Source organism: Antedon mediterranea, chromosome 3 (genome assembly GCF_964355755.1).
Source record: "Antedon mediterranea chromosome 3, ecAntMedi1.1, whole genome shotgun sequence".
In the NCBI taxonomy this organism is placed as follows: Eukaryota; Metazoa; Echinodermata; class Crinoidea; order Comatulida; family Antedonidae; genus Antedon; species Antedon mediterranea.
In genome coordinates this window covers 34,434,189-34,448,077 of record NC_092672.1, presented here as the reverse complement: position 1 = coordinate 34,448,077, position 13,889 = coordinate 34,434,189, and the positions used below count along the sequence as shown (strand labels likewise).

Genomic DNA, 13,889 nt, shown 5'->3' with positions numbered 1-13,889 from the left:
TCCCTGAAAGAACGACTCAACTGACACATTTTTAAAAAATCACTTTTTTAGCTTTTTGGGCTATTTAGGGAATGATACACCTTGTGGTATAATATTCAGATATTCAAAATCAAAATACCACTCAATTACAAGTGTGTGTTACTATTGTCACCAAAGACTAACTCTACTACAAATGCCATGAAAGACTCACTCAATTGACATATTAACACCTATTATGTCATAGGAAACCCATTCACGTGCACAACAATGGTGTTAATTGCACAGCAAGCTGTGTAATGTTGTTGTTTTAAACATAAAATAATTTTGTACTGCCCTACGAATAATTGTCAATAATTATTTTATTTAATACTCACTTAAACTTTTTTAGTTATTATTAGAGTATTCATTTTATTTCTGGAATATTTAGAATTAAATACCCCAGAGAGACTATGTGAACACCGTAATGATATTATTATTATTACCAGTTATGTCAACAACAAAAAAGGATCGATAATCGGTCATTTTTCGAAATTATGCTATAGTAACCACTTTTGACATAAATATATAAATATATGTTATACAGAATAATGACACCTTTTAAGACATGCGACATGCAATTAACATGCGCAGAACCCATTGTTTTTCGATAAAACTGGTTACTATAGCACAATTAACATGCGCAGAACCCATTGGCGACTCTGCGCATGTTTATTATGCAATAGTAACCATTTATGTCAAAAAATAAAAGGGTGATCGAAAATCGGCCATTTTTCGAAGATTTCCTGTACTATAGTACAGGGATTTTTTTTTAAAAATGGCCAATTTTCGACCTTTCTATTTTTCGATAAAACTGGTTACTATAGCACAATTAACATGCGCAGAACCCATTAGTCGACTCTGCGCATATTTATTATGCTATAGTAACCATTTATGTCAAAAGTTGTTACTATAGCACAATTGACATGCGCAGAACCCATTGGTCGACTCTGCGCATGCTTATAATATGCAATAGTAACCATTTATGTCAAAAAATAAAAGGGTCGAAAATCGGCCATTTTTCGGAAATTTCCCTGTACAGTACAGGGATTTTTTCACAAAAAATGGCCAATTTTCAACCTTTTTATTTTTCGATAAAACTGGTTACTATAGCACAATTGACATGCGCAGAACCCATTATTCGCCTCTGCGCATGTTTATTATACTATAGTAACCATTTATGTCAAAACTGGTTACCATAACACATTTTGATATGCGCAGAACCCATTATTCGTCTCTGCGCATGTTTATTATGCAATAGTAACCATTTATGTAAAAAAATAAAAGGGTCGAAAATCTGCCATTTTTCGCAAATTTTTCTGTACTATAGTACAGGGATTTTTTCCAAAAAATGGCCAATTTTCGACCTTTTTATTTTTCGATAAAACTGGTTACTATAGCACAATTAGCATGCGCAGAACCCATTAGTCAACTCTGCGCATGTTTATTATGCTATAGTAACCATTTAGTGTCCAAAATTTGACCTTTTTATTTTTTTATATAACTTGTTACTACGACTCTTTAAGATGATGATAACACAATATATGTTCATATATGGCAATATTATTGCATAATAACAATTTTTAAAAGGTCGATATTTTGGCAATTTTTTAAAAAATCCCTGTACTAATAGTACATGGATTTTATAGAAAATTGACAAAATTTCGACCCTTTTATTTTTCGATTTATCTGGTTACTATGGCTCTATAAGATGATGATGATAATATATGCGTATATATGGCAATATTTTCACATAATTGAATTTTAAGAAGTGGCTATTTTATATAAGAGGTTTATAACACAATACACGCACATATATATGGAAATATTATCGCACAATAATTGAATTTTGCCAAGTTTTCTCAAAATGGCCAAAAAACGGCAGCAAAAGCTGAAATTATAACTGTATTTATAGCATATAAATATATATAAAATATATTTCACAAAACACATTGAAACATAGAGAAAAAGCTATAAGAAAAAGAAATGAAACTGTTGTTCTAATAACCCATGATTAAACATACAGTAAAAAAAATGAAGAACAATTAAACAATTTTTTTTTTTTTTAAATTATTGCATAGAATATCTGTAATTTATTATCTAAAAACAGGAACTCTTAAAGCAAAGTACAGTGTATAGTACTGAATATTGATGTTTTTAACATTAAACTTTATTATCCCCACAGGGAAACTAATAGAATTTGTTATTTATTTATACTGGTAACCTCTTCAGTCCAAGGCTGGTCTCCCAGAGGGCCCAGTTGTCAGTGGCTGTGTGTACTAGTACATCAGGGTAACCCCCTACTCGTCTCGAAAGATTTATTAGGTTCTATAAAGTGCACATGAGCTAGATGTGTACACTGGACCTTTATCCGAGAAGACTATAATGACCTTATCAACTGTACATACATAAGAGATGTAAAATTTACATGGAATGATAAATAAATACATTATTACTGATGGACGTACAAAAGAAAATAGTAAAATGAAGTACAGTCAACTCTCCCAATACTGGATACCTTTGGGCTGGCCTAATATGTCTGGCAACTCTCCCAATACTGGATACCTTTGGGCTGGCCTAATATGCCTGGCAACTCTCCCAATACTGGATACCTTTGGGCTGGCCTAATATGTCTGGCAACTCTCCCAATACTGGATACCTTTGGGCTGGCCTAATATGTCTGGTTTTCTGGAAAGTCTGGTATTTGGAATGTGTTTTTAATGGTAACAATAAGTTGGGACCCTTTGGACCTAAAGAAAAGTCTGTTTTAGGAGAGTTTCTAGTTTTCAGAGAGAGTCCTGAATTGGGAGGTTTGATGAAGTACTGTACAGTATATTTTACAAGGTTGCCTGTGAAGTGATATGCTTGTCAAATGTACTGTCATATCCACCATCGAATGGGATTATAAGGTGTTGTTGTAACACCCTGGTCGACTATCCTAGATTTGTAGGTCATCATAAGTGGGTAGAGTCTTAACACTCTTCTAGTCCTTTCCATGTCCTTTCTAATCCCTTCCAAACCAGACTAACCAGATTACTAATGCTCGTCCCATCGCTTTTGTCCTGGGCAAGACACTACACTTGACTCTCTCCACCCAGCTGTACAAATGGGTATCTGGTAAGGTCAAAACACAACTGCGCTAAGGCTGCATTATGGGAGTACGTTTCCAATCTGGGGTAATAATGTCAAGCGCTTAATGTGAGGTGCCCATATATGGACATAATGATGTCATATATTTGAGTATATCACTACTATATTTAGGCACATCACCTTTTTTTTTTGTGTCAAACTAGTTTGATAGTGTTGACAGAGCTTTCGGGGCTTTATGCATGAAGCTCTATATAAAAATGACATATTATTATCATTATTGTTCAAGGTATTCTAGAATTCAAGGTATCTTGTATCTTCATATCCAAGGCTTGGTTACCACAACATAACCAAAACCAAACAACATAAGAGTTAACCCCACAGCTAATGAATATTCATAAGAATCGCCAAGGAATGCTCTTGTGATTGGGTAAAACGCCTCCTCTGGACACTTGCCATACCGACAAAGACTCTCATCAACACCTTTAAAATATCTGTAAAGAAATTAAATTTCCATAAACACATTTTTATGGTACTGCATTCTAAAAATTATCTATTAATTAATAATTGTTGTCATGCTACATAAATTTTTTTTTAAATGATTCACATAGAAATCAAGTCAAGTCAAGTCAAGTATCCTTTATTATCATTTGTTTTAAGAAAAAACATAGAAATAAAACAATACTGCCTAAAATCGGAAACAAAATAGATAAAAATGTGTAAAACACATTAAACTAAGAACATTTAAAAAAATAATAAATGGGACTTTGTTAAGCGCATTATACAAATCCTCAATGCGCTTAACAAGTAAGTAATAAGTCAGTACCGTTATATTTATTGCTTTTCAACAACAGTAACATTTATAAAACAGTATAATATTTGAATGTAAATAAATACATAGATACAAACAAACAAAATAAATAAAAAGCAGAAGAGAAGAAAAGGTACTTACAGAATGACAGGCTCTGGACTAACTGCTGGTACTTTAGTGTACGTGATCCAATTACTAAGAACAAACGACTGCACACGCTCAGAAGCTGATGAGTTCTGTTGACAACTGGCACTATTAGCACCGGCACACTTCAACTCAATGCTCTGAGTTCGATAACTGAAAATAAGATCATTACAAAACACTTCAATTTTCTATTAACTTGTAATAAGACTTTGTTTATTTAGAGCATTTTGTGTATATGTTTGAATTGAATTGAATTGAAATATATATTTATACTGGGTAACCTCTTCAGTCAATGACTGATCTCCCAGAGGGCCCAGTTGGTGATCAGTGGCTGTGATGTACTAATACACCGGGGTAACCCCCTACTCGTCTCGAAAGATGTACTAGGTTCTTTAAAGTGCACACGAGCTAGATGTGTACACTGGACCTACGGTTTATAGTCCTTATCCGAGAAGACTCGTTCTACCACCAGAACCATGGAGTGAGTGAGCCTCGAACCCCTGCCGTTGTTATGGCTAGGTAATTACGGTTCCACTGTCTTAACCGCTCGGCCACTCACTCACTTGTGAACATGGATTGCCACCTTTTAGTGAAATATTTTGCTTAAGTTGCCTAAGTATATAAAAAAAACCTGAAAACCAAACAAACCAATGCCGAAGTATAATCATGTCTTGGGACCATTCTATAGTCACCACCAGATAGACTTTCTTCATCAGTGCTTCTATGAATGGATAACTAGTTGGGAACATGAACGCTAGTAGACCAAACCAAAGGTACCCACAACCTAAATAAACTGCAAAATTTGTGAAAATAGAAAAACCTTATTTTAGCAGCAACCACTTCCTGTTGTATGACCCCATTCACCATCCCAGCATCGGCATAGAGTATCTGCAGATGAACACCCACTGGCATATGGAAGCAAGTGCCAATTAAGGACTCTAGGACTTCATTCACTCTCTCTTGGTATGGCTCTGCAGTTGATGTCACCTCATACTCAATTGGCTCTCTGTGAAATAAAAAAAAACATTCTACTTGTCATCACAAATTTGTATCACATATCCCAAACATTTTTCAGTAATCTTAAAGTTCGTCTATTAATTTCATACATACTTAGTATTCTTCTCCTCACTTTCACAATCCTTGAGACCTTTACCAAGTTAAATAAACATGGGTAAAGGGTCTTTAACATGTTCCAGTCTGGCGCCGGCAAACCAAAACGAACGTCAATGTTTTGTTTTCACATCGCTCCAAGTGGCTATACACCAATCGATATGTGCATAGCCATGTGAATACGAAACACTGATGTTCAATTTGATTTGACGGCGCCAGACTGGAACTGTGCCAAAACAGGTGTGAAAGGCCCTTAAGCTTACCTAAATATTGTAATCCAGTCATTGTCATTGAAGGAACTAGCATTGCCAATTTTCGCTATCCTATCAGCCTGCATGATAGCCTTCAGCTGACTCTCTAGATCCTGCTGTAAGAGGGTACAATTGTCCAACTGTGAAAGGCCTACACGGTATATACATCCCGAGGATAAATCCTCTCCAAACGTTATATCTTCATAAGTAGAGTCTTCACACAACCCAGATGGGCCTGAAACAAAACCAATCAATCAATCAAGTTCTAAAGCGCTGTCTACACTATCACAAATATGGACATGATGATGTCATATCACTACCATATTTGGGCATATCACTACCATATTTGGGCATATCACTACCATATTTGGGCATATCACTACCATATTTGGGCACATCATATTTTTTTTGTCAAAATAGTTTGATAGTGTAGACAAGGCTTAACAAATGTGACAATTATTTAAAAAAATTATCTCACCTGAAGCTATGTATTTAAGACGTGTGCTAGAAGAAGTGTCTACAAACACAAATTCTAAATCACCCGCAGCAGAGTCGCATTCACCAGCCACGCTATCATTACAAGCTGGGTTAGGAGTAGATATGTTCACCTCATTATACACGCTAACCCCACTTAGTAAAAGTTCACCCACTTGATAGCCAGGGTTGCCAGACCTTCTGAATTCCTCTTCAGTAATTTCGACCCCTCCCGTCTCCTCACTGAATGTCAATGGAGGTTCGTGTGTAAACTTTGCAGAATATTTCGGGTATAACTGAGTACCGCTTGGTTCAACAGGAACTGCTCCAATATACACGTTGCTTTTTAAAAGTAAAATTTCACCACCCGACCAAACAAGCTCGTACTGGACATCTACAACCGAGTTGTCACACATTTGCGTTGTACTGTTATAGTTCGGTTCAGGTGGTTTTGAGAAATCATCGTCCCATACACAACGCGAGTACGTTGGTTGCTTTTTTTCATACACAAACGGTAAAGATAATGTGTAAAAACCATATGAAGACCTTTTCTCAGTGCTGGCCACGTAATCTGTTAGATCATCTAGACAATAGTATTCAACCATACTAACAGACAGAGTACCAGTGACGTAACCATACGCGCCGATGACTTGCGGAGCGTCTGGGCATGGTGGATAAGCCCCGCTTGACGACTGTACAAACAATCTCGCATTTAACGCAGACGATACTTGGCATGTTTGGCTCGTTATATTCATTCTACAAGTGGAATTAGAATCTATTTGATATTTAACACTTGACGACCATAGACAGCCACTGCCTGAGCCTTTTTGAGGTAAAGCTAAAAGACCAATGTTGCTGTCGTCATAAAGCAATTGCACCGGTGCTCCATAAGTATAACCGCCACTTCCGGAAAATTCTGATGACGGATTCAAATCTCTAATTTCATCCTCTTCAAATGTTGTATAATCTGTCGGTAAATTTGATTGTAAACTTTGGAATTCTTGATTGTCTCTTGCTCCAGGGACATCCGACGGAAAGTAGTAACCAAGGAAAATTTTATTTATGGTTTCTACACACATAAATGGGAACCAATCCGGCCGGAAAATGTCTGTGTTATAACAACTGTACTCCCAATCGTCAGTGAAGTATCCTCCAGGAATGCCGGGAAGGCAAGTGAACTGGTCAATGTCATCGTCAGAGCAATCCTATAGGAAAAGCAATTGGTTAATTAAGTTGATAAATGATTTATGATTTAGATCTAAGTCGGCCCTAAACCGTCTCAAGTCAAGTCGGTCCCAAGTCAACTCTTACGTTGATTATTTTTTGGCCGAGTTGACGTGAGGCCGAGTTGATGTGAGGCCGAGTTGACTTGAGGCCGAGTTGACTTGAGGCCGAGTGACGTAGGGACAACCTGATGTGGGGGTCGACTTGACTTTGGCCGTAATGGTTTAGGGCCGACTTGACTGGCAACCCTGATTAATTAATTCATTGATTGGACTACCTGTGTTAATTATAGTTAGGTTTATATGCAAGTTTTTTTTCATAGAATTAAAAATATAAGTATTATTGAACAAGTTACCTTATCACAACAACACGTTACATCGCAATGACCTAAGGTCAAGTCACAATTGCAAGGTCCAAGTTCAACATATGCTGGGTTAGGGAACACTGTTTCATCCGTAAGATTGCTATTATCTGAAACTAAAGTTCAGAGGTTACAACTAGTGAAATATTGCTCATAAACTTAAAGCTCTGTCTACACTATCAAACTTTATGTGATGTGCCCATATATGGACATAATGTCATATCAATATCATATTGAGACATATCACTACCATGTATGGGTATAACAGACTTTTTTTGTCAAACTAATTGACAGAACTAAATACTGTAAAAACAATTTTACTATTAAAATCAATTTTAGTATTACATGAAGGAATGTTAATGTCCTGAGCAATGTCAACCACCATAAGTAATGCAGCTGATAGGTTGGTGTATTGAGGGTTAAGGTTGATGTCATCTGATGCACAGCATGTAATCACCAAAAGCCCTCTGTAGGCATCAGTCAGGTTGTCATGGACTGCTACCACTTCTTTGAACACATCTCCACTCTACAAAGTTTAAAACAATTTGAATAAAATTATAAGTAATTGGTCAGATATGTTGCTCTACTAAAATCTAACCAAAAAAGCTCAGTGGTCTAGAGATATAAATGCCAAGCCTGAGATCTGGAGGTTGTATGTCCAAGTGTTCTCAAATGTATCGAGTATAAAGTACAATTTACATTGAGTTCAATAAAATCAAATACACTAAAATCTTAATCTCAAAACAATTATTATAGTACTATGATATCTGATGATTCGTAATCTTAATAGTCTAAAGCTCTGTCTACACTATCAAATTTTACGTGAAAAAAAAATGTAATGATGTCATATCACTATCATATTTGGGCACATCACACTTTTTTTGTTAAACTAGTTTGATAGTGTAGACATAGCTTTACACACTAGACATTCAGCGATTGATAGTAATTACTTACGTCAAAAACAATAACGGATTCTTCTAAATACCATTCAGTATTGTCCTCTATTGGTGCCATTGTCGTCGTCGTAGAAGGTGATTGGGTAGTGGGAGTCTGTGTGGTGGCAGCAGGTGTGGTGACATTAGGTGTGGTGCAGGTTGCATTTACACATGAAGGGTCTGTATAGAATATTAAACATACATATTATCATTATTATTCATTCATCCCTGTCTTAAACACTTTGTCAATCGACTTCTAGCAATAAATGTTATTCAAAATTAACTAACAGTTATTTTACAAAAAATTATACACTATTGGTCTGGCACCCTTTTCTGAATAGATTAAAAATAATTTTTGTAGGCGTTTATTTTCAGAATTAATAATATTGATAATAGTTCATTCTTGTATAGCGTATATAAGCAAGCTCTCAATGCACTGCACATTATTACCACAGTAATTTTTTGGATCAAACACGTATGGAAACATACTGTAATCCCATAATAATGCACATGTGATTACAGTTAATAATAATAATTTAAAATTTGTAACATATAATCATGAATTAAAATGTTTACTAATCAATTTAAACAAACCTGTGACTGGAACAATAGTAGTAGGTGGTCTAGGCGTAATCGGAGGCCTCTCACATACTGGGTTGTCAGCTATAAGCTTAGCCTCAAGAGAGTCATTCACTGCTGTGATGTAACAACTAAAAGCCACCTGACCCTCTTCAAAGGTTGAGCCTAGGATTAGGAATGACTTGAAGTAAGTGCTGGCAACATTGGATATAAACGGAACAAACCGGACGGATGTTTCGGCAAATGCGAACATGGCAGATGAACCTATAAAAGAACCAGTAACGACACAGTGGTTAGTGGTACAATGAACATTCATTCATTCATCAGTGAAAAATTACTTCCATTTATTGTCATTTGCTTATAAAATATACATAGAAATTATGTTTGCTCTGAGATAGACAAAAATAGATAAATGAAAAACTAACAAAAATAAAGTATGGTATACTGACAAGCATTCAGTGCCCGAATGGCAGTTGGATAAAAGATGTTATGAAACGTCTGCCGCTACGTAACACAAATACATTATGCCCATTTAGCATTCTTGGCTGTAGGTTTTCTAAGATACAACCATGGATGTGTACCTTGATGATACAACCAAGATGACAAAGGTAGGTATCAAATTGTTTGCCTTCTCTCAAACCAATTCCTTAACATCACTTGCTCTGTTTAACTTATTTTCTTTTTCCTTTTAAAATTATTGGTCAACACAATAATGTGTGATAGTTACCGGATTCGTTTCTCAAGTACTGAAGACCATTGACCGACTGACCGCTACATCTTACTAGCACAGGTTGTAGATTCTTGGCTAACACTGTATATCTCATCTATATGATACAGAAGAGGAAAATTAAAAACATTATTTTTATTTTATTATAAGTTATTTACATTTATTGAAGTCATATTGGGAAAACTTTCAAAGGGTAAAGTGACATATATAAATATTAAATAAATAGTTATGGAATATTATTGATAATTTTAAGTTTAATAGAAAGAAAATAACTTTACAATAACATTTAATGACAAAAAACAAGAAGATCAACGTTTCGGAACCATCATGGAACCATTTTCAAGATCAAGTTATCGAATCGAATTATACAAAAACAACAAACACCAATGGGTGACAGGAAATACTAATTAATTGGTTAATTAACATCAAAGAAGGCCTACAATACTAAGAACTTAAGTTATTAAGCTCCTCCTTAAGTGTAGGTTTCAGTTCTTTGATCCAAAGCATTCCTTAGTTAAACAATAAAATTTGGATTTGCACTTAGACAATATCCTGCAATGATTAAAAGTTAGGAAAGAAAATACTTGCATTTATTTCAGTTGTCCCAACTGATACTAATTGATCTTGGAACTCAAGAGACAAAAAATCATCTCCTACAAAAACAAAACAGAAACTGAAATACAGCATTAGTATTGGCAATAAAGTTTAACAATAATCAATACTGTATTATTAAAATACTATTTATGAATATCAACAAATTATGCATTTATAATCCATGATACACCAAGCCTCATCTTGGTAGGACAGGATAGACAGATGCCTTCACTCAAGCTCCTGTGAATAATGTTCTGGCGAGCTCTCATATTGGAGCTTCAAAGTGCTGGAGAACGGAGCAGTATTGTTCTTTTTTTGGTTACCTTAGGATATTATATGGATCACTTTTGTGTGTAAAGAACTTAGAAACATTGTATTAGGTGCTATATAAGACTACCATTATAATTATATAAAACATGCAATTATACCTTGATAAAGGGAATCTACCTCACAAGATATATTAACCTCACTTGCAATTACTTCCTCCCTGAAAAAAAAAATGTCTTTCTAAAGTATAAAGTAATGAACCAAAATAATTGTAATCACTAAATAAATGATGGAAATGTTACACAAATATGGTAGTGATATGCCCAAATATGGTAGTGATATGTGCAAATATGGTAGTGATATGACATCATCATGTCCTTATATGGGCACATCATATTTTGTTAGATAGTGTAGACAAGGCTTAATACATACGATAATTGTAAAGTAATTTCTTGTGTATATGTGTCATCTAGTAGATATGGAACAATGATCATGTCTTGGCACAAACCAACAACTGGACTCTTTATCACAGCAATAAACCTACAAATAAAAGCAATCAATTATTTACAAGACAGTTTTGTATCCTAAAGCTCTGTCTACACTATCAAACTAATTGTAATGTGCCCAAATATGGTAATGATATGACATCATCATGTCCATATATGGGTACATCACAAATGTTTGATAGTGTAGACAGAGCTTTATAATATTGTAATATTGATTGAAAGCATGTTACTGTACAATATAAATTATCAACAATTTGAAAGCTGTTCCCATGGCTACAGTCTATGGCTATTCTTCTTCTTCTCTGATTTAAAAGTTCTTCCATCATAAGACCAATTTACACAGACAAGCGGTAATAATAAGCGGAAAATGCGTAGCTTGTCTCGCGTATCCGTATCTATCCTCAACAGAAACCGCCCGGCTGCTCCACGTTGTGTGTAAGTGGTCATAAGAAATAACATAGATTCTATATTTTTATTCTAGTAACCAAGAAAAACTACTTAGCTTCATATAGCAGCAATTCCAGGTATTATATTTATTGCAACAGTATACCACTGTACAAGCTCTCTTAAGGACATGTTTACTCTCTCATGTCTCGAAAAGAAATGATGATGGTGGTTTGTAGGGAGGCTCCCACTTGAGGGCATAGTTCATGGACTATACCATTTGTGGAGAGGGGTGTTTAATGAAAATTTTTCGAGGTATTTCGCTCTTCGAGGAGAAAGGGCTATTGTCGGTTTATCCAGGTAAGCTAGGCACGAAATAGACTATATATTATACTCAGCAATTTCTGATGCTACTGTGTAAACATACAAAGTTATTTCCTTACCCAGTAAGTCCTTTGGTACTATTTTGATAAAGGCTGCCTGGTGCATTGCTGTAACCATAACATTGAATCTCTATTGCTCGTCCTTGTTTGCCAATACTGTAAAAATAATGATACCAGATGGCTTTACATTTACCAAAAAAATGTAATTGATTGATCATATGCTAAACAGAAAAAATATTAATACAAATTGCATAATTAAGCTCTGTCTACACTATCAAACTTTATGTGACAACAAAATATGATGTGCCCATATACTGTATGGACATGATGATGTCATATCATTACCATATTTGGGCACATTACTACCATATTTGGGCAAATCACTTTTTTGTCAAACTAGTTTGATAGTGTAGACAGAGCTTTCGAATTATTTGTTCTTGTTGTAGCTTTTAAGCTATAAAACATCTTAACATCTAGACAAGCTTACTCAAAAAGGATGATATGAGATGGCTTAGCACTTGTTAAAATCGCTGTCCTGAAAGTCACAGCTGTGTCTCCCTCAGTGTATGGTGTTATGACATCACAAAATACCATCACCTGTAAACAAAATACATAATTAATCAAAATACATTGACATTGCAGTGCCAGCCTCATGTTTACGGAATGTAGAATTCCCTCTTTTTATGAATTGTTAAGAATATCAATATATGGCCTGATGTGTAGACTTAATGCAAGCAAAAATATTTTAATCTCAACGATTATAAGCAACGTCTTAGTTAAGTCGAAGATGCTCTCCAGATGGAATGCCATCCTCAGATGGTAGTAGTAATTTTGTTTATTTTATTTATTTCATTTATATGTAATTGACTTTCTATGGACCAGAGTTTCCGAAATAAAAGATTGAATGAATGAATGAATAATTAATAAACAAAATAAAGTAAACAAACATGTACTATAATAATAAACTAGTTAATTAAAATGTTTATAAATAGATAATCAGGTACATTATAAATAATATACAAAATAACTTTATTGTTAAATTAATTTAAAGAGCAAAAGATACTTACGTCTTGTGTTTGAATATCATTGTTTGAAACTAAAGAGTTGGAAGACAGATTGTAGACAGCCAATGTGATCGGAACTTCACCGTTGTTTTCATTTATTGATACCGTAAACAAATTTATTTCTGTATTGTTGTTTACAGCATCATCTCCTACATTTACAACACCGACGAGATCTGGCAAATAAAAATGCAGAAAATAATATTATATAATTATTCATTGTTTGTAACAAATATTAAAATTCCAACATGACAAACAAAATCAATTACTGGATTTTGGATACTGTACTAACAGGAAAAAATAAATAAACTAATTTATCACAAAAATATTTACTTTAAAGAAAAACAAACCTGATGATTGTGCGTTCACAGTGCATAGAATCAGACTCACAAGGAAAAAACCTTGTTTTAAAAGTGAGAAGCCTTCCATCATTGTCCTCCTTCCTTATTTGATTGCAGCTGAAGATTTATAGAGTCAATAGAATTAAAGTCATCATGATTTCACCATTTTAGTTATCTCTAGGCCGTATACATCTTATCATGGTCACAATTAACCTACAACTTCAGGCGGACGTATACGCTTCGACTTGACAACAAATCGTACAGTTCTCGTTCACTGATAGGCCTAGCAATTGACAAGAAAATCAACACCTAAAGCAAAATAATAGCCTAAAATTAACCTATTTATAGTGCATTACAATGTTTTGAGTCTATTTGAAGGTTGGTGAAATCCATGAAATGCCTCTCTAAACGACTTAATTTCACTTTCAAAAAAATATACCAAATTATTGAAATTCTAAACGCGAAAATTGTTTTAGCAACCGCGGCAATAAAAATAGAGGGCGGTAGCAATTTTGTTTGCTACATCGTGTTATTAGCACGTGCACGCAATTTAGAGTTTTCTATCCGTACGGAAGAATATGTTCAGAAATGTCTCTGATAGTAGAGTACATCTTCCCAAAGCTATCAATAATTAC

The 13,889-nt window shown here is 34.7% G+C and overlaps 1 protein-coding gene across 2 annotated transcripts; it reads right to left on the bottom strand.

Moving 5' to 3' along the window:
* Nucleotides 1-1,720: 1,720 nt before the first annotated feature.
* LOC140045332 (uncharacterized) lies at nt 1,721-13,721 on the bottom strand. 2 transcript variants are annotated; one of them, XR_011844571.1, is made up of 18 exons: nt 13,264-13,721; nt 12,920-13,089; nt 12,340-12,449; nt 11,913-12,008; nt 11,012-11,119; nt 10,741-10,799; nt 10,307-10,371; nt 9,719-9,815; nt 9,007-9,255; nt 8,432-8,592; nt 7,823-8,003; nt 7,472-7,593; nt 5,897-7,097; nt 5,431-5,653; nt 4,878-5,063; nt 4,055-4,210; nt 2,675-3,596; nt 1,721-2,533 (listed from the first exon to the last, which is right to left on the bottom strand). XR_011844571.1 is itself a non-coding variant. In XM_072090186.1 (17 exons), the coding sequence occupies exons 1-17, from the start codon at nt 13,343-13,345 to the stop codon at nt 3,422-3,424; spliced, it is 3,441 nt and encodes a 1,146-aa protein (XP_071946287.1). In that variant the 5' UTR covers nt 13,346-13,721; the 3' UTR covers nt 1,721-3,421. The 2 variants fall into 2 exon arrangements, 1 of the variants encoding a protein (XP_071946287.1); XM_072090186.1 differs by having other exon boundaries at nt 1,721-3,596.
* Nucleotides 13,722-13,889: the final 168 nt, after the last annotated feature.